Source organism: Hylobates moloch, unplaced genomic scaffold (assembly GCF_009828535.3).
Source record: "Hylobates moloch isolate HMO894 unplaced genomic scaffold, HMol_V3 SCAFFOLD_15, whole genome shotgun sequence".
In the NCBI taxonomy this organism is placed as follows: domain Eukaryota; kingdom Metazoa; phylum Chordata; class Mammalia; order Primates; family Hylobatidae; genus Hylobates; species Hylobates moloch.
Window position 1 is genome coordinate 69,447,706 of NW_026652290.1, and position 25,050 is coordinate 69,472,755.

Consider the following 25,050-nt stretch of genomic DNA (forward strand, 5'->3'; position numbering starts at 1 on the left):
CTCACACCTGTAATCCCAGCACTTTGGGAGGTGGAAGCAGGCAGATCACTTGAGGCCAGGAATTTGAGACCAGCCTGGCCAACATGGCAAAACCCATCTCCTACTAAAAATACAAAAATTAGCCAGGCACAGTGGCCCATGCCTGTAATCCCAGCTACTTGGGAGGCTGAGGCATGAGAATCACTTGAGCCTGGGAGGCGGAGGATGCAGTGAGCCAAGATCGTGCTATTGCACTCCAGCCTGGGCGACAGAGGGAGACTCCGTCTTAAAAAAAGAAAAAAAAAAAAAAAATTGTTGACCTGGCAGTACTACGCATTTAGTATATGACAAATATCATTACTAAATATGTATTTGAATTCTGTTTATTGATTAATTCAAACTGAGAGGCATATTCAGGCTTGTTTCTGTTTTTGTTTAGAGACAGGGTCTCATTGGGTCACTCAGGCTGGAGTGCAGTGGCACAATCATGGCTCACTGCAGCCTTGACCTTCCTGCTCAAGCTATCCTTCCACCTCAGCCCCCTGAGTAGCTGGCATTATAGACATGTGCCACCACATCTGGCTAATTTTAAAATTATTTTGTAGAGATAGGCACTCTGTCGCCCAGGCTGGAGTGCAGTGGCGTGATCTCAGCTCACTGCAACCTCCATCTCCTGGGTTCAAGTGATTCTCCTGCCTCAGCCTCCTAAGTAACTGGGACTACAGGGACCCGCCACCACAACCGGCTACTTTTTTATATTTTTAATAGAGAAGGAGTTTCACCACTTTGGCCAGACTGGTCTTGAACTCCTGACCTCAGGGGATCCACCTGCTTTGGCCTCCCAAAGTGCTGGGATTACAGGCATGAGCCACCACACCTGGCCTATTCTTTTTTGAGTTTTTTCTGTATGTGTTGTGGACTTTTTTTTCCAAATATGATGATGAAATGTATTATTTTTATGATGAGAAAATAAAATAGTTTACAAAATATGCAAAATGGTAAACCTAATGTAACTGAATATTTTATATTGCTATTTTAGTTGAAGAAACTAAAGACAGATCTTTAGTTTAAAAAATTATTGCAATAAAATTGAGTCTAAGAACTCTTCTCAAACTATTTTAAGAAAATAATAAATTAGCATGTATTGATTAAAAATTAGGAAAAGGCCGGGCGCGGTGGCTCATGCTTGTAATCCCAGCACTTTGGGAGGCCGAGGTGGGCGGATCACGAGGTCAGGAGATCGAGACCACAGTGAAACCCCGTCTCTACTAAAAATACAAAAAATTAGCCGGGCGTGGTGGCGGGCGCCTGTAGTCCCAGCTACTCGGAGAGGCTGAGGCAGAAATGGCGTGAACCCGGGAGGCAGAGCTTGCAGTGAGCTGAGATCGCGCCACTGCACTCCAGCCTGGGTGCCTGGGTGACAGAGCGAGACTCCGTCACAAAAAAAAAAAAAAAAAAAAAAAAAAAAATTAGGAAAAAACATTTAAATTATAAATTTTTAAAACGTTTCATGTGAATTTTAACTTTTCAACAGCAGAACATCAATTACATAGTCGCTTAAGAATGTACGCATTTCTAAATATCTTCCTACTACCATTCACCAGAAGGAAATAAAATATCTTCAGATATCCTCACTTGTAATGTTTATTATAATCTGTAATTTGTATTTTTTAATATGGAAATAGATATTTGCTTTTCCTATGGTTCAAAGTATTTAACTGTTTTAACTCACACTTATTTTCAGTACCCTTAAAACTACCAATGGTTCTTTAAGTGGAAAACTTTTTGCTCATTTATCTTAAAGGGAATGCTGTGTGAAAAATTTAAGTCATGTTCTAAAGATGGTATTATTATACCCAAGAATGCCCAGTTTGTGTTTCTTTTATTAGAAGGTCTTAAGCTTTTGTGTTATGCTATTCATCAGTTATAATTGTGATGTTCACCATGAAGAAAGTGCCCATTACATGGAATATTTATGTATTTTATTAATGATGCATCAGGTGTTCTGCCTAGGTTCTCCTTCAACTAGGTATTGCTAATGTCTGTCTCTAAGATGTAAATAGTTGAATAGTAGAGGTTGGGAATACGCTTATGATTAGAATAGGAGAGCTAATTTTTTTCAACTTCTAGAAGTTTATTTTACAGTATTTGTCCTTTTCTGCGCATTTTTATTTTCTCCTCCATAACAGAGGTCCCCAGTCCCTGGGCTGTAGACCAGTACTGGTCCATGGCCTGTTAGGAACTGTGCCACATAGCAGGAGTTGAGTGGCGAGCCAGCATTACTGCCTGAGCTCTGCCTCCTGTCAGATCAGTGGCAGCATTAGATTCTCATAGGAGCGGGAACCCCATTGTGATGAAGCGTGCATGCAAGGGATCTAGGTTGCATGCTCCTTATGAGAATACGATACCTCGATCTGAGATTAAACAGTTTCATCCTGAAACCATCCCCCCTCCCTGCCCAGGGAAAAACTGTCTTCCACAAAACCCGTTGCTGGTGCTAAAAAGGTTGGGGACCACTGCTCTATAAGGTTTTCATTTGCTTAGTATCTTTCTGGTAGCAGCATATTGTTTTGTTTTGTTTGAGACACGCTGTGTTGCCCAGGCTGGAGTGCAGTGGTGCATCTTAGGCTCACTGCAGTTTCCACCTCCTAGGCTCAAGCAATCCTTTCATGTTGCTAGCTGGGACTACAACTGTGCTCCAATGCGCTCTGCTAGTTTTTATTTTTTTTGTAGAGATAAGGTCTCACTATATATATTGCCCAAGCAGCATCTTAACAGGAAATGAGTCACTGCCTATTGCTTAGATTTGAAGAATTAAAGAAGGAACAATGCCAACACAATGACTGACTATATGATAGGACAGTCACACCCTGGAAATACTTTGTAAGTGACCATTAACATTCAGAACTTTTGCATCACACCACAGCAAACTAGTTAAATAAACTGAGCAGCACCACACTTACCTAAAGAAAGACCAGGAAACTGAATGTAAGCAAAAACATTATACCAAGAGACACTTCAGGCCTATCACAAATCCATCAATTCTACTCACTGAAGAGCCTATCAGGACTTCACTCAAAGACTATTAATTCTTTCAGAGTGTTTTAACAGTCTGTGTATTCCTAGCATCCAGAAAATTAGAAGCAGCAAATTTGGCTGGGGACTATAGGTAGGTGGAGATACTGACAGCCATAAAAGAAGATAGGAAAACTATTCAAAGTAAAATAAAACTCAAAACTTAGTTATCTGGAGACTGTGAATGCACCCTTGAACTTTTTTTTTTTTTTGAGACGGAGTCTCACTCTGTCACCCAGGCTAGAGTACAGTGGCACGATCTTGGCTCACTGAAACCTCCACCTCCTGGGTTCAAGTGATTCTTCCGCCTCAGCCTCCCAAGTAGCTGGGACTACAGGCGCCCACCAGCACGCCCAGCTAATATTTGCATTTTTAGTAGAAATGGGGTTTCGCCATATTGGCCAGGCTGATCTCAAACTCCTGACCTCGTGATCCGCCCGCCTTGGCCTCCCAAAATGCTGGGATTACAGGCATGAGCCACCACACCCGGCCACACCCTTGCACTTTTGAGAACCTCTGAATTTATCACAACATTGAAAGCACCACACAATCAATTACATCAAATATAGTGATACAATTAAAAGACCAATTTAAGTTTAGAATATACTGTTCAACAAAGCTTAGATACATTTTTACAAAATTTCCATCAACATGATAAAAAATAAAAAATAGTTTGAGTGTTGAGAAGGATGTATGTCATTACATGCTGACTGAGAAATAAAAGATTATATGATGTTTATGTATTCCTCTAAGCTTTTCTCTGAAAAAAATTTACTCGGAAAAAAGCTCTCTTGAAAGCTATTTATTTTATGACCTCAATGTCCTGGGCAAGATCTTTGGTTCTTCAAATTCACTGGCAAGCAAGAATCTAGCTAATGCCTCCTCAAGGTCATTAGTTAATGAAACCGTTTTCAGAAGTCACTCTGCTGTGAGCTCTTGCCTATTGTTAGGAATTTATACTAGTCATTGTGGTGCGAGGAGGACTCTGATCCACTGACTGAGAGTGCCCTGCATTGCATGGCACTGCCCTAGACCCGGGGACATAAAGATGAATCAAGGAGAAGTAATTGTAGGCAAATACATGCCATTTAGAGCAAGTGGCAGAAATGAAGGGAAGATTTGATACTATGCAAGCGCCAGAAGGAGTGGTCACCTGAGTCTGAAGTAGAGGAATGCTTCACAGAGAGGTAACGCTTGAATCCTGAGCGATGAGTGGGAGTTGGCCTAGCTAGCAAGCAGAAAGGGTATTCTGCACAGGGATGGTAGCATATGCAGAGGCACAGGCATATGGGATATTACTGTGAATTTGAGAAGGTTCACTTTGGAACACAGAAGTAGGATGTTTGAGAAGAGCAACTGATACTGGCCTGAAAGGAGGACCACTTCTCTCTTCCTTATCATATCTTTCCAACTTTCCTCTCCTCTCCTCAGTTGAGGTACAGGACAGAGCAACAAGTCCACTGGTCTCAGCAGAAGTCCAGTAGAGAATGAAATCAGTGTGCTCATTCCCTACTGGGGAAACTGATGCTTAAAAAAGTTAAGCAACCTGCCTAATTTCTCTTTTTCTCTCTGTATTGTATTTCCTCTTAAAACTATGTTGGGTAATTAAAATATAAGTCTTCTGTGTTCCTAGGTGATTTAAAAATCTTATTTATTAGATCAAGGCGCCCTTTTAAAAAGTCTATTAGAGACTAGATTTCTTGAAGACTTAAAAAAAAATCTTCATGAAGCAATGGTGCCATTCTTTTTTACAAAGCTTTATTGAGACATAATTCATATTCCATACGATTCAGCCATTTAAGGTACACAACTCAATGGCTTTTAGTGTATTTACAGAGTTGTGCAACCATCACCATGATCATTTTAGAATATTTTCATTTTCTCAAAAAGAAACTTCACATCCCTAAATCATCACTCCTATTTTCCCCCAACTGTCCCCCAGCCCCAGGCTAATCTACTTTCTGTCTCTATAGATACGTCTTTTCTGGACATTTCTCATAAATGGAATAATACAATATGTTGTTCTTTATGACTTTCACTTAGCATAATGCTTTCATCCATGTTGTAGCATGTATTAGTACTTCATTATTTTTTATTGCCAGATAGTATCCTATTATATGGATATACTGCATTTTATTTATTCATTCATCAGTCCATGGACATGTGGGTTGTTTCCATTTATTGTCTAATATAAACAATGGTGCAATTCTGCTGCTGCATTTGTGGTATTTTTCTTGTACTAGCTTATGAATGTGATTACCTTTGCAAATCTGTACTTAAAAATATTTGTCACCAAGGAACCTGGTTCTGGGTGAGTCTATCACTTCCTATAGTGTAGATCAAGATAGACATGGGTAGAAGTTCACATGGGTGCTTTTGGTACACGGGTTTGTGTTATTCAGATGCAACCTGAAGGAGAAAGCCTCAGTTATAATACACGGGAGAGAATCTTTCTCTAGTGATTTCTAAATGGGACCATGGTCCATTCTAACCATTTAGTTTCAGATTAGAAGAGAGCTGAGCGAATAACTTACCTCCTAACCAGGTGGGTATGATTTTTCCAAACTCCTTTCGTGCTGGAGTTAACATTCCAAGAAAGGATGCATTTAGGACACATAAATGACCACAAAGTACAAAACAAAAGTATTCTGAAGAAATCTTAAGAACTTTCTTCCTAAGTGAAAGGTGGATAGGAAACTTTTGGATTTAATCTTACAGGATGTTGCAATTCAAAGACCATTAAACTGGGTATAATGTACAATCCCTCTTTAGCCAGACAGAGAAGATTACTGGTTGTACTCTTGAGATATTATAAAGCATTTTTAAGGCTGCTGTTAAACTAGGGAATTGTGAATTGGTAGGTTTTCAAATAAGTTCCTCCAGACCTCAGTCTGGTCTAAAGTTTCCTGTTTTTACAATTAACTCCTCATGTTTCTTTGTTGAGTGTGTGTGTGTGTGTGTGTGTGTGTGTGTGTGTGTGTGTGTGTGTATGTGTAAAACCTAAAGATAGACCAGAAAGCATCTGGGGCCATCTGGCTCTAGAGGAGAATCCAGATTTCTGTGAGGGCTGGGTACTAAACTGCATAAACAATACTATCTTAATGTGCGACTCCTGTGCTAACCCTTCAGTCACCACTTCAAAATGCCCCTAGCCTGCTGTATTTGGTGTTAATACTTTTTGGTTTTTCACCTGTGAGTGAAGCAGATTGGTTTGTCCTAGGATAAACCCAGTATAGGCATAATTACTTCCATATTGTTTTGTCAAGCTTCTGGGGGATTACAAAGAAAAGTGGGTATGTCAAGCACTGGGCTGCTCCTGAAAGCAATGCTGTCTTCTTGGTGCCCACTCTCCTTCTGTCTGTATTTCATTTGCCAAATAAAGGACTACTATTAAGAAAGAGTTATCAGGCCAAGCGCGGTGGCTCTCACCTGTAATCCCAGCACTTAGGGAGGCCAAGGAGGCGGATCACTTGAGGTCAGGAGTTCGAGACCAGCCTGGCCAACATGATGAAACCCCGTCCCTACTAAAAATACAAAAATTAGCCGGGGGGTGGTGGCGGGCGCCTGTAATCCCAGTTACTCGGGAGGCTGAGGCAGGTAATCGCTTGGACCCTGGAGGCAGAGGTTGCAGTGAGCTGAGATCGTGCCACTGCACTCCAGCCTGGGTAATAGAGACTCCGTCGCAAAAAACAAAACAAACAAAAAAAGAAGGAGTCACCAAGCCAGGCGTGGTGACTCACATATCTAGTCTCAACTGCTAGGGAGGCTGAGGTGAGAGGGTCACTTGAGGCCAGGAGTTCGAGGCCAGGCTGGGCAACATAGTGAGACTCCCATCTCTAAAAGACTTTTTAAAAAGTCATCAAGAGCAGATGGAAAAGATTGCTAGCAACAAGGATGTCTGAACGCTTGTGTACTGGCTAGGGAAATGCAGGGTTCTACTTGTACATCACCTAGCAAAGTGCCACATGAATGCATCCTAATTTTAATTAAGATGATTTTCAAAGGGCATTTAGTTCCCTACTCCTCAAAGCAAGATCCTTTCTCCTGTAACTGAAGTGGAGAGATTATATTTCAAGTTTTTCATAAAGGTTCTTTATTTTGAAGGAATAATGTTAAAAACAACATTAATGACATTTATAGAACACTTACTATAAGCTGCCATTTCACTTAACCCTATTATTAGCCCTGGTTTACACGTGAAGTAATCGAAGCATAAACAGGCTCAATAACGTGCCTAGGCTCACACAGCTGGTGCGTATTGGAACCAGGCAGGAAGACTTCAGAGTCCAGGTTGTCAACTACCCAATTAAGAAATTGTGCTCTTTCTTAATTGTGTTATGACAAAACGTTTTTACTGCTAATTTAAAATATATACTCCATGTAAATATTTATGTAATGTAAACATAGCACACATTATAAAACTATAATATTATCTTTTCTCAAAAAAAGATTGCATTCTACATGCCCATTTTACCCCAGGAAAAAGGTCTTTATTTCCTTTGAAATGAGGAGTAACATTTGATTTTGCCAGGGAACTTAAAATTATTTCAAGGTCCCAGTCGTGCATGGCATGGAGATTTATGACAAATATGTAATGTTTGTCAGCCAACTTGGATGACTTCTAAATGTTTCTTCTTTGTAGCTCTTGATTTTGCTTGGGTTCCCCCCGACCCATGCCCAAATAGTAAAAAACAAAACCAAACCAAAAAACAATGTCTGAGTCACGTTTGCTCCAGTCAGGGAATACCAACGTGCTGACAGACAGTTCTGGTTTTTAAAAAATCTTACTGTATGTCACTTGCAACTCTGAAGAACATTCATGCGTTAGTGGACTGGATTTGGAAGAAAAAAAAAGGAGAAAAAAAACCCCACCAAGTTGTGGCTCAAGTCCCTCTGCCATTTGCTGCAGTGAGTTTTCCTATCCCATTTTGCTGGGGAGAAGGCATGCTTTACAGAACACATCAAACTGTCCGAAAAAGGCTGTCTGCATCCCTCATGTTTTTAAGAGAAGGATTTCTTTCCCTTTCCTTCACATATCAAAGAAGGCACTCGGGGAGGAAATAAACCATAATTAGGCATGAGCGAGCGAGCAGACAGACCCCTCGCTCTGCCTTCCCTGTCCCCGCCCCCCAGGCCCTGGCAACCGTCCTGGGCGCAAGCGAGGAGCGGGGTGACTCCACAGCAGCTGCAGCGAGCGCGCGCGCCCACGCCCGAGCCAGCGCCCGCCGCCAGGATCTGGGCGGCGGCGACGCTAGCCCGGGGGCGCGCTCACTCGGGAGCGCGCTCATGCAGCGGTTTTCTTCTCTCACAATCCAGAGGCAGCTGCACGGGAGGGGCGGGGAGTCGGCGGAAGGATATCGGCGCGGAGGGAGCGGCGCGATCCCTTTGACGGCGGCCCCCGACATTGGCGGGCGGCGCTGGCGGGCGGTGAGGGGTGGGGTGTGATGCGGCACTGCGGTTCTGAGGCCGTTACTCCGGCTTCTCCATAGAGGGCGGAGGAGGCTGGAGCGCGGCGGTGATTTTGTGCCAGGGATTCCCAGAGACGCGCTGAAAAGGCTGGCAGGGCTTAGGAAGCTGGGGGGTTAGGGACACACATTCAAGCCCCCACCCCCGGGAGGGGAAGGGGGCTGGAGGCGAGGCTTGAGGGCGGCGGAGGAATGGTGTCTGCTCGGGGGGAAGGAGCGAGCCCTGCCTCTTGGTGCTGAGGGGCTGCGGGCAGTGGAGGCTCCGCGGGTCGAAAGCGGCTCCATGCCCATCGGTGGGTGGAACGTGTAGAGGTCGGAACGCCGAGGTCGAATCCGGTGGCCCCTCGGAATTCTTAACGTGGTCTCTGTCTAACGTATTTCATTTAGCCCCCGTTGGGATTAATTCATTGGGAGCAGTTTCGCTGGTCTGGATCCTCCAGGAGCTGGACAACCTTGACGGGCTTTTTGTCTTGGGCTCCAGCCCTCCTCGCCCGGTACAGACATTTCCAGCGCAGGCTGCTGCTCGTGGTGTCCGTCGTCGAAGCCACTTCTTGGGATTTCGGCTCGTTTTCTCTGGGGTGTTTTTTGAGGAGGGAGAGTGCCCCCCTCCTCCACGATGGGATTTTCCTCCCTTGCCGAAATGGACTTTCATTGATTTCTACTTACTTCCACGTTTAGTGACCAATTCCCTAGGCGTATTTTTGTGGTAGTTCCTTTTTTCAAATACATACTCTGTAAAATGGAGAACGAAATTTTTACTCCCCTTCTGGAGCAGTTCATGACCAGCCCCTTGGTCACTTGGGTAAGTGGGGTGTCCTTTATTGTATATTTTGCTGAGTTATTTGTGGCTGCAGAGATGGAGGTGGGCGTTCATGTCGTGGTGATCCTTCTGTTCTAGGTTAAAACGTTTGGACCTCTGGCTGCAGGAAATGGGACCAACCTTGATGAATATGTGGCTTTGGTGGATGGGGTATTCTTGAACCAGGTCATGCTCCAAATGTAAGTTTTTCCTTCTTTCCTAGGTAACGTTTTCTTTGAGAAATAGCATATGGTGAACTTTGAGACACGATGTTTTAAGCCCCTAATTTGGTTCATTGGCCAGAAAAATTCAGGTGGTTTAAGAATTGGATCTTGAAAGGAATGCTAATGTTAAGGGCTCAGCCCATTATCACAACCTAGAAATTCTACCTGTTAAAATTGTGAAACTTTAGTTTTTCATTCTGTCAATCATGTATCGTCACTTGTCTTCAGTACTGAAATCCAAGCCACATTGTGTCTTCTTTGATAATTTGGTAAAATAAGAGAAAGAATGAGAATCTGGTTTCCTACGAGAGGAAAAAAGACTTTACTGTGAAGTTATGTGCATTTGATGCAGAAATGTTTCTTATTAACCTTTGTATCTAGAAATAAATGGCTCAAAATTTGAAACTTGTTAAGTAATAGCAGATTTCAGAAGAGAAAATTTCAAACAGTTCTGATTGGTGGGGACTCTTGCTATAGTAAGTAATTTAAATGCCTGTAATAACTAAAGCCTGATGAGATGATTTATTGTGTGAATTATTAGGTTGCTTAATATTTTAGGGATCGTTTTAAGGTATTCTTACAGGTTTTGAAATGCAAATAACAAGTCTTGATAACAATTAGATAACGACTTATTGGGCAAATCTTTGTCTTTTGTGTTTATAATATTGGGTTTGTACTAACTAGGAAAGTATACTTTTGAGATGGGAATTGAATAGTGAAAGTATATTGGTAGCTGGATCAGTAAAATTAAAACTCAGTTTTTATCTAATTACAGCTATTGTAGCATACGTGTATTCTAAGTACGCTAATGTAGTTTATCAAACTGAATTTTTCAGTTGTGCTCAAAGTAATGTGTACTTAGGCTTATTTCTCTTTAATAGAATCTGGTGAGAAGAGGTAGTTTGGAACTTTTATATGTATGGGAAATTGGTGTGTTATCAATAAATAGTTGTTACTAGAGAATAAGTCTACCATTCTGCTCTGATAACCTTATCAATTTTGTATTTTATTGGTTTAGATTTTTATGTTTAAGAGGGTAGAAGTCAAATCTATAAAAAATTGCTCTCGTGTTAACTTCTCTGTGTGCTCAAAGAGATTTGTGGGCTGTTTTTCATGTACGTGTTGATCCTACAGGGAAGTATTATAGTATTATACATTTTCAACCAGTGTTTTGTTTTCATAGGCACCCAAAGAAATATGTATGTTATCTAAATATGTATACATTTATTTTTTTCCTTAAGAAAGGAAAAAAGAGCGTAGACATTAATTATTTCCAGGGTTAGTAAATATATTTTTGACAGCTGTGTAATGAATGTGTGACTGTTTCCTAAGCAAAATGGTAGGGTAATAAACTGACTTCTATTTTGGGGAACCTACATGACAGAAAGGGTAGCCATTACAGTAGATACTCAGAACTTGTTCCCCTATGTCTCTTTATTGTGCTTATTTTTAGACAGAAAATTTTGAATTTGTGTGCTAAAAATATGTGTTCACAAAAATAGGGAAATATATTACTTTAGTTTTCCACTTTAATGGTTTTTATTTGAATGATTCTTTTTCCAGAAAAATTTAGATTTTTTTTTGCATCCTAAATACTCAGCTGAGGTGCTAAAAACAAATACATTAGTTTGTTTCCACTTCGAATGCAGTTTTATGCTTAAAAAAATATGTATATTTTGAAAATGACGGTATTCCAAAATAGTGGTTGCCAGGTTGCTGTTTTTCATGAGGACTAGCTCCTTTCCAAACCACAAATCTGCTTCTGTATTTTCAGTTCCACCTCTCAGTTTCTTTAGATTTTTTTTCAGTGTCCTAATTCTGTTGTAAATGACCTATAAAATTAAAGGAAAAGAAAAGAAAAAAGTATACTTTTGCTTTGTTTGAATAATTTGCTAAAATAAGATCAAATTTATCTTAATAAATTATTTAACTGATAGGGCAACAAAATATACATTGTTTTAAAGGCTATATTCTGCTAATTTTGAAGTCATTAGGATTTCTGTTAAGCATTTTACTTAGATTAATGTATGCTTTAATGTACTCTATTATAAAGTGTCAGTTGTAACTCTGTACCTAGTAAATGTAAAAGTTAGGCCTAGTCTAATTTCTGCAGTATATTTAGTTTCAGAATTTGTGAGCAAGAACCCTTTGTAAATGAAACTATTTATATATTTTCCATGTTTCTTGTGCTTGGAATTCGATGAGTGTCTTGGATCTGTGGGTTTATAGTTTTTATCAAATTTAGAAAAATTTCAGTCATTATTCCTACAAAAAATATATATACATATATTTGACCTCTTCACCCTTTTGAAAGTCCAATTACATATATATTAGTCACTTTGATGTTGTCTTAAAACTTACTGATGTTTAATTCAATTTTCTTTCAGTCTTCTTTGTTTCATTTTGGATAGTCTGTTGTGATGTCTCCAAATTTATTAATTTTTTCTTCTATAATGTTTAGTCTGCTCTTAATCCCACCCACCGTATTTTTCATTCCAGATATTATAGCTTCATCTTTAGAAATTGTCTTATATCTTCCATGTCTATGTTTTTCATGCTCAGTCTTTTCTCTAGCTTCTTGAACATATGGAATACAGTTATAATTGGCTTAATGTCTATGTCTACTAATTCTGTCTGTGTCATTTTGGGGTTGGTTTTGGTTGATTGATATTTCTCCCCATTATGGATTCTGTTTTCTTGCTTTTGCATGCCTGGTGATTTTTTTTTTTTATTTGATGCCAGACATTTGAAATTTTAGCTTGTTTGGTGCTGGATATTTTTGTATTCCATTAAATACAAAAATCTTGAGCGTTGTTCTGGGATGCATTAAGTTACCTGAAAACAGTTTGATCTTTTGGGGACATGCTTTTAAGATTTGTTAGGCAGTACTACTTTGTCATGCTGTTGAGGCAAAACCCCTCTGAATACTCTAGCTGGTGGAAACAGGACCTACTTGGTGGTGTTCGCTCTCAATCTTTTCGGTGGTTCTTTCACTATCTTTGGGCGGTTTCCTCACACTTATATTCTGATAAGTACTCAGACTTGAGGGATACCCTCTGCAGATCTTTCTCACTGTTTAACTCTGTTAAGTACTCTGCCCTGTGTACTTTAGCTACCTTGCTGTCTCCAGACTCAGTTCTGTCCCCTCAGCTCAGACCAATGTGCTCTGCCTGGATTCCCCTCTTCTTGTTCTGTGGCCTGGAAACTCTTTCAAGGCCATAATGTTGGATTCATGCTTGTTTCCCATCTATTGGGGATCACTGTCTTTTGTTGCCTGATGTCCAGTGTCTTGAAAAATGTTTTATGTATTCTGTCTTTTTTTTCCCCCAGTTGTTTCAGGGAGGAGGGCAAATTTGGTTTCTGGCCACTAGTAGAAATATGTTTGTATACTTTTTTTTTTTTTCAAGTTGGGGTCTGGCTGTGTTGCTGAGGCTGGAATATGTGATCATAGTGCATTGTGGCCTCAAACTCCTGGGCTCAGGCCATCCTCCCACCCTGGACACCTGAGTAGTTGAGACTACAGGCACGCGCACCGCAGTGCCTGGCTGTTTATATACTTTTAATTACATTTTTGCTCTGCTAGTCTTATTGCTTTTAGATGTGATATGGATTTTTTTTATAGGAACCTTTTTTTTTTTTTTTTTGAAACAGTCTCACTCCATGCCCAGGCGGGAGTGCAGTGGTGCGATCTCAGCTCACTGCAAGCTCCGCCTCCCAGGTTCACGCCATTCTCCTGCCTCAGGCTCTGGAGTAGCTGGGGCTACAGGCACCCACCACCACGCCTGGCTAATTTTTTGAATTTTTTTAGTAGAGATGGGGTTTCACTGTGTTAGCCAGGATGGTCTCGATCTCCTGACCTCGTGGCCTGCCTAGGCCTCCCAAAGTGCTAGGATTACAGGCATGAGCCACTGCACCCAGCCAGGAACCTTATTATATAAGTTTTTTCATCTGAAATGTTTATTAAGACTAAGAAAATTGATTAATTTAATGACTCTGGTGTTGCTGTTTTGCACCCAGACTCTGAAAGTGAAGAGCTAACTTCTTCATGACACTGTTTACTGACTCTGCCTCATAATTTTGAAGTCTGTTCACTGACTTGAGATTTACTGTATTCAGAGATGAATCCAGAATTTCACTGAGTAGCTTTTTGAAGCAAATAATCTCTGTAAGAACTTGTAACATGACATCAATCGTCTTTAACTAATGGGAAGGAAGAGGAAAGCTACTTAGAGATCTGGAATGATGGGCCAGCTCTTCTGTACGCTGTAGGGCATTTTCCTACTTCAGTGGATTGAAATCTTTTTTCTTTATTGTTATCAGTTGTAGGGCTTGGTGACAGTGAAGTAGAAATAATTATTTTCCTGTTTGAGATGTCATTTAGTTTTGGAGCCAGTTTTGAATATTACTTGCTGTGAGTTTTTAAGGAATTTGTAACATTGTAGTTAATTTCATACTCCTAAAATTTTTAAAACATGCAATTCATATTACCCAAATGGTTGAAAATATGGATGTCTTAGGGTTTTAAGTACTGAGAAAATTGTTAATAGTATCAGAACAATATTTGGAATTATTATTTATGATTCAACCCCATTAGATAGTTATAGAGAGCTGTACTTGGAACACTTGGTAGTTATGATATACTTGTTATGGCCTTTCTTTTCCTTTAGAATCTTGGGTTTGAAGGGACTTCAGAAGTCATCTACTCTTTTTTTGTTTGTTTGTTTGCTTGTTTTTGTTTGTTTGTTTGTTTGTTTGTTTTGAGACGGTCTTGTTCTGTTGCCCAGGCCGGAGTGCAGGGGCATGATCACCACTCACTGCAGCCTTCACCTCCAGGGCTCAAGCTGTCCTCCCACCTTAGCCTCCCAAGTACCTAGGACCACAGGCACGCACTACCATGCTTGACTAGTTTTTGTATTTTTTGTAGAAATGGAGTTTCACTGTGTTGCCCAGGCTGGTCTCAAGCAATCCACCCACCTCAGCCTCCCAAAGTGCTGGGATTACAGGCGCGAACCAGCCTGACTCTTTGCTTGACTCTGTTGACTAGCCTGTCAGTTTCCGGAAGCCAAGGACTCTATCTTTTGTCTCTGTATTCCTAGGACAGTGTTTGACACACAGTACATTCTTGATATATTTCTGTTGAATGATTGAATAATAGAGCCATGTGTAGTAAAGTGGAATGAATTTGGGCCTTATGTTAGATAGACTTGGGTTCAGTTCTAGCTGTGCTAGTTATTGGTATGTGAGCTTAACATCTCCAAATTGCAGTTCCTACATTTATAAGATGGGAGATAATGTTTCCTTCCTGGTGGGGAAGGATTATCTACTAAGGCAGGGACAGATATGTCTATTTTCTGTTTTGTTGACCCACTATATCCCCAGTGCTGGTTGCTGTCATTATTATTATCTTGTGCTATACTATATCTACCTACTTATGGCTCCTCAAGTAAATCGTGATAGTTCACAGCTTAGTTTTTTTGTTCGTTTGTTTTTGAGACAGGATCTCACTCTGTCACCCAGGCTGGACTGCAATGGCACAATCGCAACCCACTGCAACCTCAAACTCCTAGGCTGAAGCAATCCTCCTACCTCAACTTCCCAAGCAGCTGGGACTGCAGGCATGTGCTACTGCACCTGGCTAATTTTTTAAAATTTTTTTATAGAGATCGGGTCTCACTTTTTTGCCCAGGCTGGTCTTGAATTCCTGGTTCAAGTCATCCTCCTGCCTCAGCTTCCCAAAGTGGCTGGCATTACAGGCATGAGCCACTGTGCCTGGCCTACAGCTTAGTTTTGTATGATCTCTGTTAGTGTCACCTCTATATCGCTGTATGATCTTTAGTAAGTTACTTAATTTATAAGCGGGACAAAAAGTCACAGGATTATTATGAGAATCAAATAGAATAATGTATGTACAATGCTTAACATATAGAAAGTGTCCAATAAATGTTAGCTCTTTATTGTTTTATTTATATTATTATCATTAGAATTATTTTCCTCTAGAGCAGCGGTCTCCAACCTTTTTGGCACCAGGGACTGGTTTCATGGAAGACAATTTTTACGTGGACCAAGGCTGAGGGGAGATGGTTTCAGAATGAAACTGTTCCACCTCAGATCATCAGCCATTAGATTCTTATGAAGAGCGTGCAACCTAGATCCCTCGCATCCGCAGTTCACAATAGGGTTTGTGGTCCTGTGAGAATCTAATGCCGTCGCTGATCTGACAGGAGGCGGAGCTCAGGCAGTAATGCTTGCCCTCCCACCACTGTTCTGCTGTGTGGCTTTCCTAACAAGCCATGGACCCAATCCATGGCCCAGGGGTTAGAGACTCCTGCTCTAGACTATCCTTCCTCTTTTCTTTGACTAACCAATTCCTGCTCTTCCTTTAATACCTTGTGAAGTCCCCAGGCAGAGTTGTTTTCTTCCTTATGATTCGGAAGTACCTTCACCTGAGTAGCTATTGCTCTGCAGTATTACTGTTTAGGGGCTAGATGTTTTGTCTCACATATTACTAGCACCTAACCTAGTACTTAGCATGTATCACCAGCACCTAGCATAGAAGTTGGCATGTCATAAGTCATAAGTAAATGTTGAAGGAATAAGTGAAGATAGCTATAATTTTATTAATTTTCAAAATTTTGAGAATACCTTCTAGTTTTAGTACTGTAGAATTTAGTTTATTTTTTAGTTTGTCTTCTGTTTCTCCTTTTTGTTTGTTCTCTCTCTGTCCCGGTATTTGTTTTAATTACCTTTGTTGGATATTTTTCCCACCTATGTTATATCTCCTTTGAGGCAAGGTGATAGGAACAAGATTTCATGGTCCATGGTTTTTTATAGTATTAGAATATACAGTGCTTTCAGTTTGGTTTGGAATAACTTTCCTGTCCAATATGTTGAGTTTTTTTTTTTTTCTTTTTTTTTTTTTGAGACGGAGTCTTACTTTGTCGCCTAGGCTGGAGTACAGTGGCGTGATCTCGGCTCACTGCAACCTCCTCCTCCCAGGTTCAGCCGATTCTCCTGTCTCAGCCTCCTGAGTAGTTGGGATTGCAAGGTGCCCACCACCATGCCTGGCTAAGTTTTGTATTTTTAGTAGAGACGGGATTTCACTATTTTGGCCAGGCTGATCTCGAACTCCTGACCTCAAGTATCTGTCCACCTGAGCCTCCCAAAATCTCATGCTGGGATTACAGGCGTGAGTCACTGCGCCTGGGCCATGTTGAAATTTTTTTGTCCACAGCTTTGTATTGGACTGTCTTCAAGAAAAATCCATCGTGATTGCCTCATTCTCAATATGATTCATATTTAGTTAAACTACAGAAATGATTAGAACCTAGAGAAGAACAGGTGAACTACTTGTTATACATGAGAGTATTTTTAAATTTTTTAACTGAAAATTTTCTCTTAATATATATTATGGGAAACTAGTTCTCACAGGATAAATGGAAAGGAAGACCAATTCTTTCAAAAGGACACCAGTTGACTTTCTTTTAGGATCCATGAAACAGTTTGATACCATTCTAGGCATGAAGTTTTCAATATTTAGAAATAGTATTTGAGATTATACTTGGTACTGGGACATCTGTATAATACTTAATTTATTAATTAGTAAACTGGCTGCTTTTGGAGAGTCAGAGTGGTAGGAGGGCAAAAATAAAAACATGGGCTTAAAAGTTTAAATCCTGAATCAGTCATTTAATATTTAGCTAGTTATTGAAATTGGAAAATTACTTTAAATGTTCTCTTTATTCCTGATTCTATTTTTATGCCTTCTTAGATCTATTTTGCTAGTTTAATAATTTTTTTTTTTTTTTGAGACAGGGCCTCTCTCTGTTGCCCAGACTGGAATGCAGTGGTGAGATCTTGGTTCACTGCAACCTCTGCCTCCTGGGCTCAAACAGTCCTCTCACCTCAGCCTCCTGAGTAGCTAGGACTATAACCATGCCCAGCTAATTTTTCTTTTCTTTTTTTTTTTTTGTAAAGGCAGTGTTTTGCCGTGTTGCCCACTCTCGTCCCAATCTCCTGGGTTCGAGCTATCCACCACCTCAGCCTCCCAAAGTGCAGAGATTAGAGGCGTGAGCCATTGTGCCTGGCCTACTTTAATAATTAATAAAAGTAGGTGGATAAAACCCATCAACTTCACTCTGAATGAGAGGAGATCTGCCCCTAACATTTGTAAGATCCAGGATAAGCATTCACTTACCACAATAGGCCTAAATATTTAAAACTTACAAACCAGGCCAACAAATCATTATCTATATTCTAGTCTTTTTTCTTGATAAATATACCTTCATAATGACTTGAAAGTTTCAAATTTAAAATCTGTGGAATTTAGAATTCATAAATTCACAGTTTTGCGGCAAAATGTGGTTAAGTCCAACCTCCTCCCCCCATCCCTGGCTCTTTCTAGCACCACAAAGAGGTCTCCTGTACATGCTGTGAACACCTTGCATGCATGCACAAGGTCTAAGCTCTTGTACTTCCATCCCCAAACAAGTACTCCTTGGCCCAAGGGTGTACACAAGTGTGGCACAGTCTTTTCTAAGGACAGACCTAGGAAAGAGGCCTGTGTGGGCCTTGAAATTGAGTTAGAAGTGTTTGGGCAAGAAATTGCAAACTTCTGGGCACCTGGAGTGTCATTTAAAAGTGGGGAGGTAGGCCAGACGCAGGGGCTCACACCTGTAATCCCAGCACTTTGGGAGGCTGAGGCAGGTGGATCACTTGAGGTCAGGAGTTCAAGATCAGCCTGGCCAACATGGTGAAACCCCGTCTCTACTAAAAATGCAAAAATTAGCCAGGCATGTTGGCAAGCGCCTGTAATCCCAGCTACTTGGGAGGCTGAGGCAGGAGAATCGCTTGAAGCTGGGAGGCGGAGGTTGCAGTGAGCCAAGATTGCGCCACTGCACTCCAGCTTGGGTGACAGTGAGACTCTATCTCAAAAAAAAAAAAAAAAAAAAAAAAAAAGTGAGGTATATAGGCACATCCCCCTGTTTACATGGACTCCTCTCCCAGTGGAAGCATGTGGGCCAAGGAGGTCTGGAGTGGGACTCAGGGCAGAGCTCTCTCGTCAGGATCTAAGTGTAGTACTCATTGAGAGGGATGAAGGGCTAGTTCATTCAAAGATCAATTAATATGGGAATAGTTTCTAAGTGCTTACTGTGTAACAAACTGCTAGATGCTAGGAATAGGATGCTTTGCCCACGATTAGGGGGAGGTGCATGTAAACAAATTGCAATGTGGTATCTATGCCATGGTAAGGAATTACGTTCTTGAGACAGTGTTCGCACAGAAAGGGAAGTGATGATTTACATGGAGGAAAGGCTTCTTGGAGGAGATGATGTTTGAGCTGGACATGAGAGCTCCGTAGGAGAAATCCGAGTGAACAGGAGTTATAAGCAGTGGGAGAGTGGAAGGAAGGACATTTTAAGCAAAGAAAATAGCATGAAAAAGAGGCATGAAGATGTAAATAACGGTGGAGGAATTAGGAGGTTTGAGAAAAGTGGAAACATTTTACAAGGCTGCTAAGAGGAAATCACAAAGAGTGTCAGTTAAAGATGAATACAAGTATTGTCATGCAGGGTTGATGGCTTATTTGAGATTTGAAACCACACATTTGTAGTTGAGCCAGTGAGTATGGTTGAGTAACCAGTAATGCTTAGCTGCTCAGAAACTGACGAATATACCTGTGGAATTTATTCAGAATTGGAAATTCTGAATAAACAGACGTGGGATGAGAGAAAAAACATACTAGAGATTCTTAGCTGAATAGTTGAATAATAATGTGTGAGCATTAAAGTGAGGAAGAAAGCAAATATCAGGAGGAAGCTTATAAAGCTTTCGTTACTGGAAAGGGGTCCCAATCCAGACCCCAAGAGAGGGTTCTTGGATCTTGGGCAAGAAAGAATTTAGGGCGAGTCTATAAAGTGAAAGCAAGTTTATTAAGAAAGTAGAGGAATATAAGTATGACTACTCCACAGGCAGAGCAGCCATGAGGGCTGCTGATTGCCCCTTTTTGTGGTTATTTCTTGATGATATGCCAAACAAGGGGTAGATTATTCATGCCTCCCCTTTTTAGACCATATAGGGTAACTTCCTGCCATTGCCATGGCATTTGTAAACTGTCATGGCACTGGTAGAAGTGTAGCAGTGAGGACGACCAGAGGACACTCTTGTCAGCATCTTGGTTTTGGTGGGTTCTGGCGAGTTTGTTTACTGCAACCTGTTTTGTCAGCGGGGTCTTTATGACCTGTATCTTGTGCCAACCTCCTATCTCAGCCTGTGACTTAGAATGCCTAACTGTCTGGGAATGAAGCCCAGCAAGTCTTAGCTTTATTTTACCTAGCCCCTATTCAAAATGGAGTTGCTGTGGTTCAAACGCCTCTGAGATTGTAATAAGAATGAAGGAAGAGTAGGTTAGAAGTGAGGGCATGAGAGAGGGTGAAAAGATAGGAGATCAAGGTCAGAGTAGATTTTCAGAATTTGAGATTTTGGAGGTTGCAATTCTGAATAGTTATTAGGACCAAGATTAGACAATACTAATGGGTGGATAAAATAGAACAAAATGAAGATACGTAAAGTTGAGAAGGAACTTTCTTCCTTATTTTTTCAATGAAACTATGATCTCTTGATTTAACACTAGAGGTAGAAGTTAGTATTTTGAATTAAAGTAGAAAGGTGGGGCCAGGCGCGTGGCTCACACCTGTAATCCCAGCACTTTGGGAGGCCGAGGCAGGCGGATTACTTGAGGTCAGGAGTTCGAGACCAGCCAGGCCAACATGGTGAAACCCCATCTCTACTAAAAATACAAAAGTTAGCTGGGCATAGTGGTGGGTGCCTGTAATCCCAGCTACTCGGGAGGCTGAGGCAGGAGAATTGCTTGAACCTGGGAGGTGGAGGCTGCAGTGAGCTGAGATCATGCCACTGCACTACAGCCTGGAAGACAGAGCAAGACTGTCTCAAAAAAAAAAAAAAAAATTAAACTAGAAAGCTGGGCAATAAATAAATTAAGAAATAATGTAATAGTGGGGAAGGAAAAACAAGGTAATTGTTTATAACATTTTATTTTATTTTATTTACTTATTGTTTGAGACAGAGTCTTGATCTGTCACCCAGGCTGGAGTGCAGTGATGCGATCTCAGCTCACTGCAACCTCTGCCTCCCGGGTTCAAGCCATTCTCCTGTGTCAGCCTCCCAAGTAGCTGGGATTATAGGCACCCACCACCATGCCCGCCTAATTTTTTGTATTTTTAGTAGAGACGGGATTTCACCATGTTGGCCAGGCTGGTCTCGAACTCCTGACATCAAGTGATGCACCTGCCTCAGCGTCCCAAAGTGCTGGGATTACAGGCATGAGGCACCATGCCCAGCCCATAACTTTTTATATTAACGTAATCCTTATGTTAAAAATCAAACTTTGTGAGTTATCTCAGTAGTCCTTCATGGAAAATTTTTAGACAGTGTATTCTTCTTTTTTTTTTCTTGAGACAGGGTCTTGCTCTGTTGCCCAGGCTGGAATGCAGTGGCATGATCACAGCTCACTGCATCCTTGACCTCCCAGTCTCAGGTGATCCTCCCACCTCAGCTTCCTGAATAGCTGGGACTATAGGTGTGTGTCACCATGCCTGGCTAATTAAAATTTTTTTTTGTAGAGATGGCGTCTTACTTTGTTTCCCAGGCTGGTCTTGAACTCCTGGGCTCAAGCAGTCATCCCGCCTTGGTCTCCCAGAGTCCTGGGTTTATAGGCATTAGCCACTGTGCCTGGCTTGTATTCTTAATGTGACTGATTTTTCTAATGAAGGCTAGAAAAAAAGTTGAACTTCACATTATCATCGATAACATAACTATTAATGTCTCCTTTCCCTGGGTGGTGAAGGACCACGGAAGTTGGTTTAGTTTTAGATGTTGGATACTAGTCTTTGATTTTTTTTTTTTTTTATTTGAGACTGGGTCTCGCTGTGTCACCCAAGTTGGAGTGCAGTGGTGTGATCACAGCTCACTGCAGCCTCTGCCTCCTGGGATCAAGAGATTCTCATGCCTAAGCCTCACGAGTAGTGGGATTACAGTTGTGTACCACCACACCCGGCTAATTATTTTTTGGTATTTTCAGTAGAGACGGGGTTTTTCCATGTTGGCCAGGCTGCTCTCAAACTCTTCACCTCAAGTGATCAGCCTGCCCCAACCTCCCAAGTGCTGGGATTACAGGTGTAAGCCACCATGCCCGGACACTAGTCCTTGATTAAGATCTGACTATTACAAAGTAGTGGAGGATGAGAATTTACAGGGAAATATCAATGGAAAGACAAAACCCCCAATCCATTTTTACCAAGACTGGTTTAAAAGGGTGAACTATAGTAATATCCCAGTTAACTTGAATAATTAGGGAAAATGGGGTGAGTTTTCTCATATTTGAAGGTTAACTTAATTTTTCCCGAATCCTTATTTCATATCTTTGCAAATGAATTAGACTATATTTCCACCTTTGTAAATAGAATGTACATGTAATGATTCAGAATTTGTATTTTTTTTTTTTTCAAGACAGAGTCTCACTGTGTTGCCCAGGCTACTGGAGTGCAGTGGCCCGATCTTGGCTCACTGCAACCTCCACCTCCCGGATTCAAGCAATTCTCCTGCCTTAGCATCCTGAGTCGCTGGGACTACAGCGCGTGCCACCACACCTGGCTAATTTTTTGTATTTTTAGTAGAGATGGGGTTTCACCCTGTTAGCCAGGATGGTCTCGATCTCCTGACCTCGTGATCCAGCCGCCTTAGCCTCCCAAAGTGCTGGGACTATAGGCGTGAGCCACCGCACCTGGCCTGTATCTTTTTTTTTTTTTAAACTTAAGTATTAAGTATAGCAGCAGCCCCCAACCTTTTTGGCAGTAGGGATCATTTTCATGGAGGACAATTTTTTCCATGGACCAGGGCGGGGGGCATTAGATTCTCATAAGGAGTGGGCAACTTAGATCCCTCGTATGGCAGTTCACAATAGGGTTCGTGCTCCTAAGAAAATCTAATGCTGCCACCAGTCTGACAGGAGACGGAGCTCAGATGGTAATGCTGGCCTGCCCACCGCTCACCTCCCCACCGCTCACCTCCTGCCGTGCAGACTGGTTCCTAACAGGCCACGTACCTGTACTAGTCCTGGGCCCAGGGGTTGGGGACCCTGAAGCATAGTACTGAATGTGTATACTGACTAAGACAAACCTGTCGTTAATAGTGAATGATCCCAAGCAGGTATTTGAAAACAAATCTCTGGTTATTAGGTTGCTTTTTTTTTTCTTTTCTTTCATTAATCTGTATGGGTTTCATGTTTCTTTTGAGAGAGAGAGAGAGAGTGTGCTGAGAGAGTGAGTTGTGTGGGCTTGTGAACTGGAATAAATTAGGGAGCCCTGATGTCTAGAAGTTAGGTTTGGCCTTTGAAGGTATGGTTAGTCAGGGAAACCTATCTGTGTAGGAAGTTAGATTTGATTTAAACCTTGAAAGGTGACTGGACTTGAATAGCTATCTGTGAGGAGAGGAGGGTATTTTAGGCCCTCCTAAATACTCCTAAAATACTATTTTGCGGCTGGGCGCAGTGACTCATGCCTGTAATCCCAGAACTTTGGGAGGCCGAGGCGGGCGGATTACCTGAGGTCAGTTTGAGACCAGACCTGCCAACATGTTGAAACCCCATCTCTACTAAAAATACAAAAATTAGCTGGGCGTGGTGGCATATGCCTGTAACCCTAGCTACTCGGGGGAGGCTGAGGCAAGAGAATTGCTTGAGCCCGGGAGGCAGAGGTTGCAGTGAGCTGAGATTGTGCCACTGCACTCCAGCCTGGCCGACAGAGTGAAACTCTGTCTCGAAAAAACAACTATTTTGCTAAATTGGAGGTCCCCAAAATAGTTTCTTTCTCATGGACCATTTGTAGATCATGACTGAAAGTTTTGTTAACTTGTCTATTAATAATTCCTTACCTTTCTGTATGTGTACCTTTCCTCTAACTTGGTTCATCGCATCTCGAATGTATGTGTGGCTATTTTTTGTCTTCTATTTTACTTTTTATTATATTTCTAATTTAATTTTTGTTTTTCTTAGTGCTTTTGTAATAGGTATCTATTATTTTGCCTTTAATTGGTGGGTTTATAATGGAGTTAGCATTGAGCCTTTTGGAGCACTTTTCTGGTACACTGAAAAAGACAAACCAATATTGTGGTAATCTTATTCTACTCTCACTAATAGAAATTCATATACTTAGAGTTGTCCTGTATGGGGACTTTTTAAAAAATTAGAGAAATTGATGATTGGAAAAACAATTTTCTTACCAAATTTAAAAACTGCTTACTTAAGGTAAGTTTCTATGACTAAATTTAATTCATTAATTAGAAGAGATTGTTCTTTGGGATTTTTTTCTCATTTTAAAGGGCTTTCATCTCAAAAATGAAAGTGATACTTGTCACCCATAATTAATCAAGTGAACTATTTAAATTACCTTAGGAGGGGAGTACAGATTAAGAAGCCTTACTATACTGAATTGATAGTATGGGAGTGAAAGCCATAGTAGGTAAGTCTGTCGCTGGTCAAGGGAAATACCTGACTGTATATCACCTCACTTTGGAATTTCTTGAGTCTCTAGGCCTAAGTAGATCTGGGGCAATTACTGCTCTAGAATACTGATTAAAACAAATTAAAACCAACTTCTGTGACCCAATCTTAAGGCTTAGTGACAATGGGTAAAATGTTCCATCACAGATCAGTGCTGTCCATTGAATCTATTAAACAATCTTCTTTTGTTTCAGTTACTGGTCATAAGGTTGGCAACCATGTAAGTGAATGTTCTAGATTAGCATAATATTAAGTCCCCAGGTCTCTGTACCAAGAACAGGAATTGATTTGCCTAATACAGTCGTTCTCAAATGAGATCAGACCCCTGCTAGCACAGAGATTCCTTCAAAGTTGCCTGTCAGGTCAGAATTATTTTCATAATAATACTAAGATGTCCTTTGCCTTTTTCTGCCTATGTTGCTAAAGCACTGATGATGCAAAAGCAGAGGTAAGTAAAACTGCTGACATTTTAGTATGAATCAAGGAATTGTACCAAATTATATGGGCAATCATTGTATTCTTCTCATTATAAACTTGTAAGATATATATAAATAAACCCAGTTTCACTTAAAAATGTCCTTGATGAAGCAATAAGAGTTATTTTGTTGGGTCTTGACCCTTGAATCTTTTTAACATTCTGTGGGCAAAATGGGAACCATATATAATGTTCTTGCATAACAAAGTGCGATGATTATCTCAAGAAAAAGTACTCATGATTTTTGAGTTGTAAGGTTGAAGTAGTCCCTGTTTTTTGGAACACCATTTTTACTTGAAAGAATGACAGACAAACTGGTTGTTAATACTTGAGTACTGGGCAGACAGTTCCTCAGAAATGAATAAAGTGAGCCTGTCACTTCAGGGAAAACAACTGATTGTATTTGTTGTCAGTGATGAAATTTGATTTATAGAAAACATGGGCTTGACAGCTACTCA

At 40.9% G+C, this 25,050-nt stretch overlaps 1 protein-coding gene across 12 annotated transcripts in view; it reads left to right on the plus strand.

Annotated features, from left to right (window-relative positions):
- The window catches only part of CCDC88A (coiled-coil domain containing 88A), a 225,316-nt gene that overhangs the window by 80,460 nt on the left and 119,806 nt on the right, over positions 1-25,050 (plus strand). For 4 of the 12 annotated variants that reach the window (XM_032178892.2, XM_032178893.2, XM_032178896.2 and 1 more), the window contains exons 1-2: positions 8,504-9,321; positions 9,418-9,518. In XM_032178892.2, the coding sequence (XP_032034783.1) occupies positions 9,259-9,321; positions 9,418-9,518 (164 nt within the window). In that variant the 5' untranslated portion in view covers positions 8,504-9,258. Of the gene's footprint in view, positions 1-8,500; positions 9,322-9,417; positions 9,519-25,050 lie in introns of those variants that run through there. The other 8 variants (XM_032178890.2, XM_058429134.1, XM_058429133.1 and 5 more) reach the window with 4 other exon arrangements.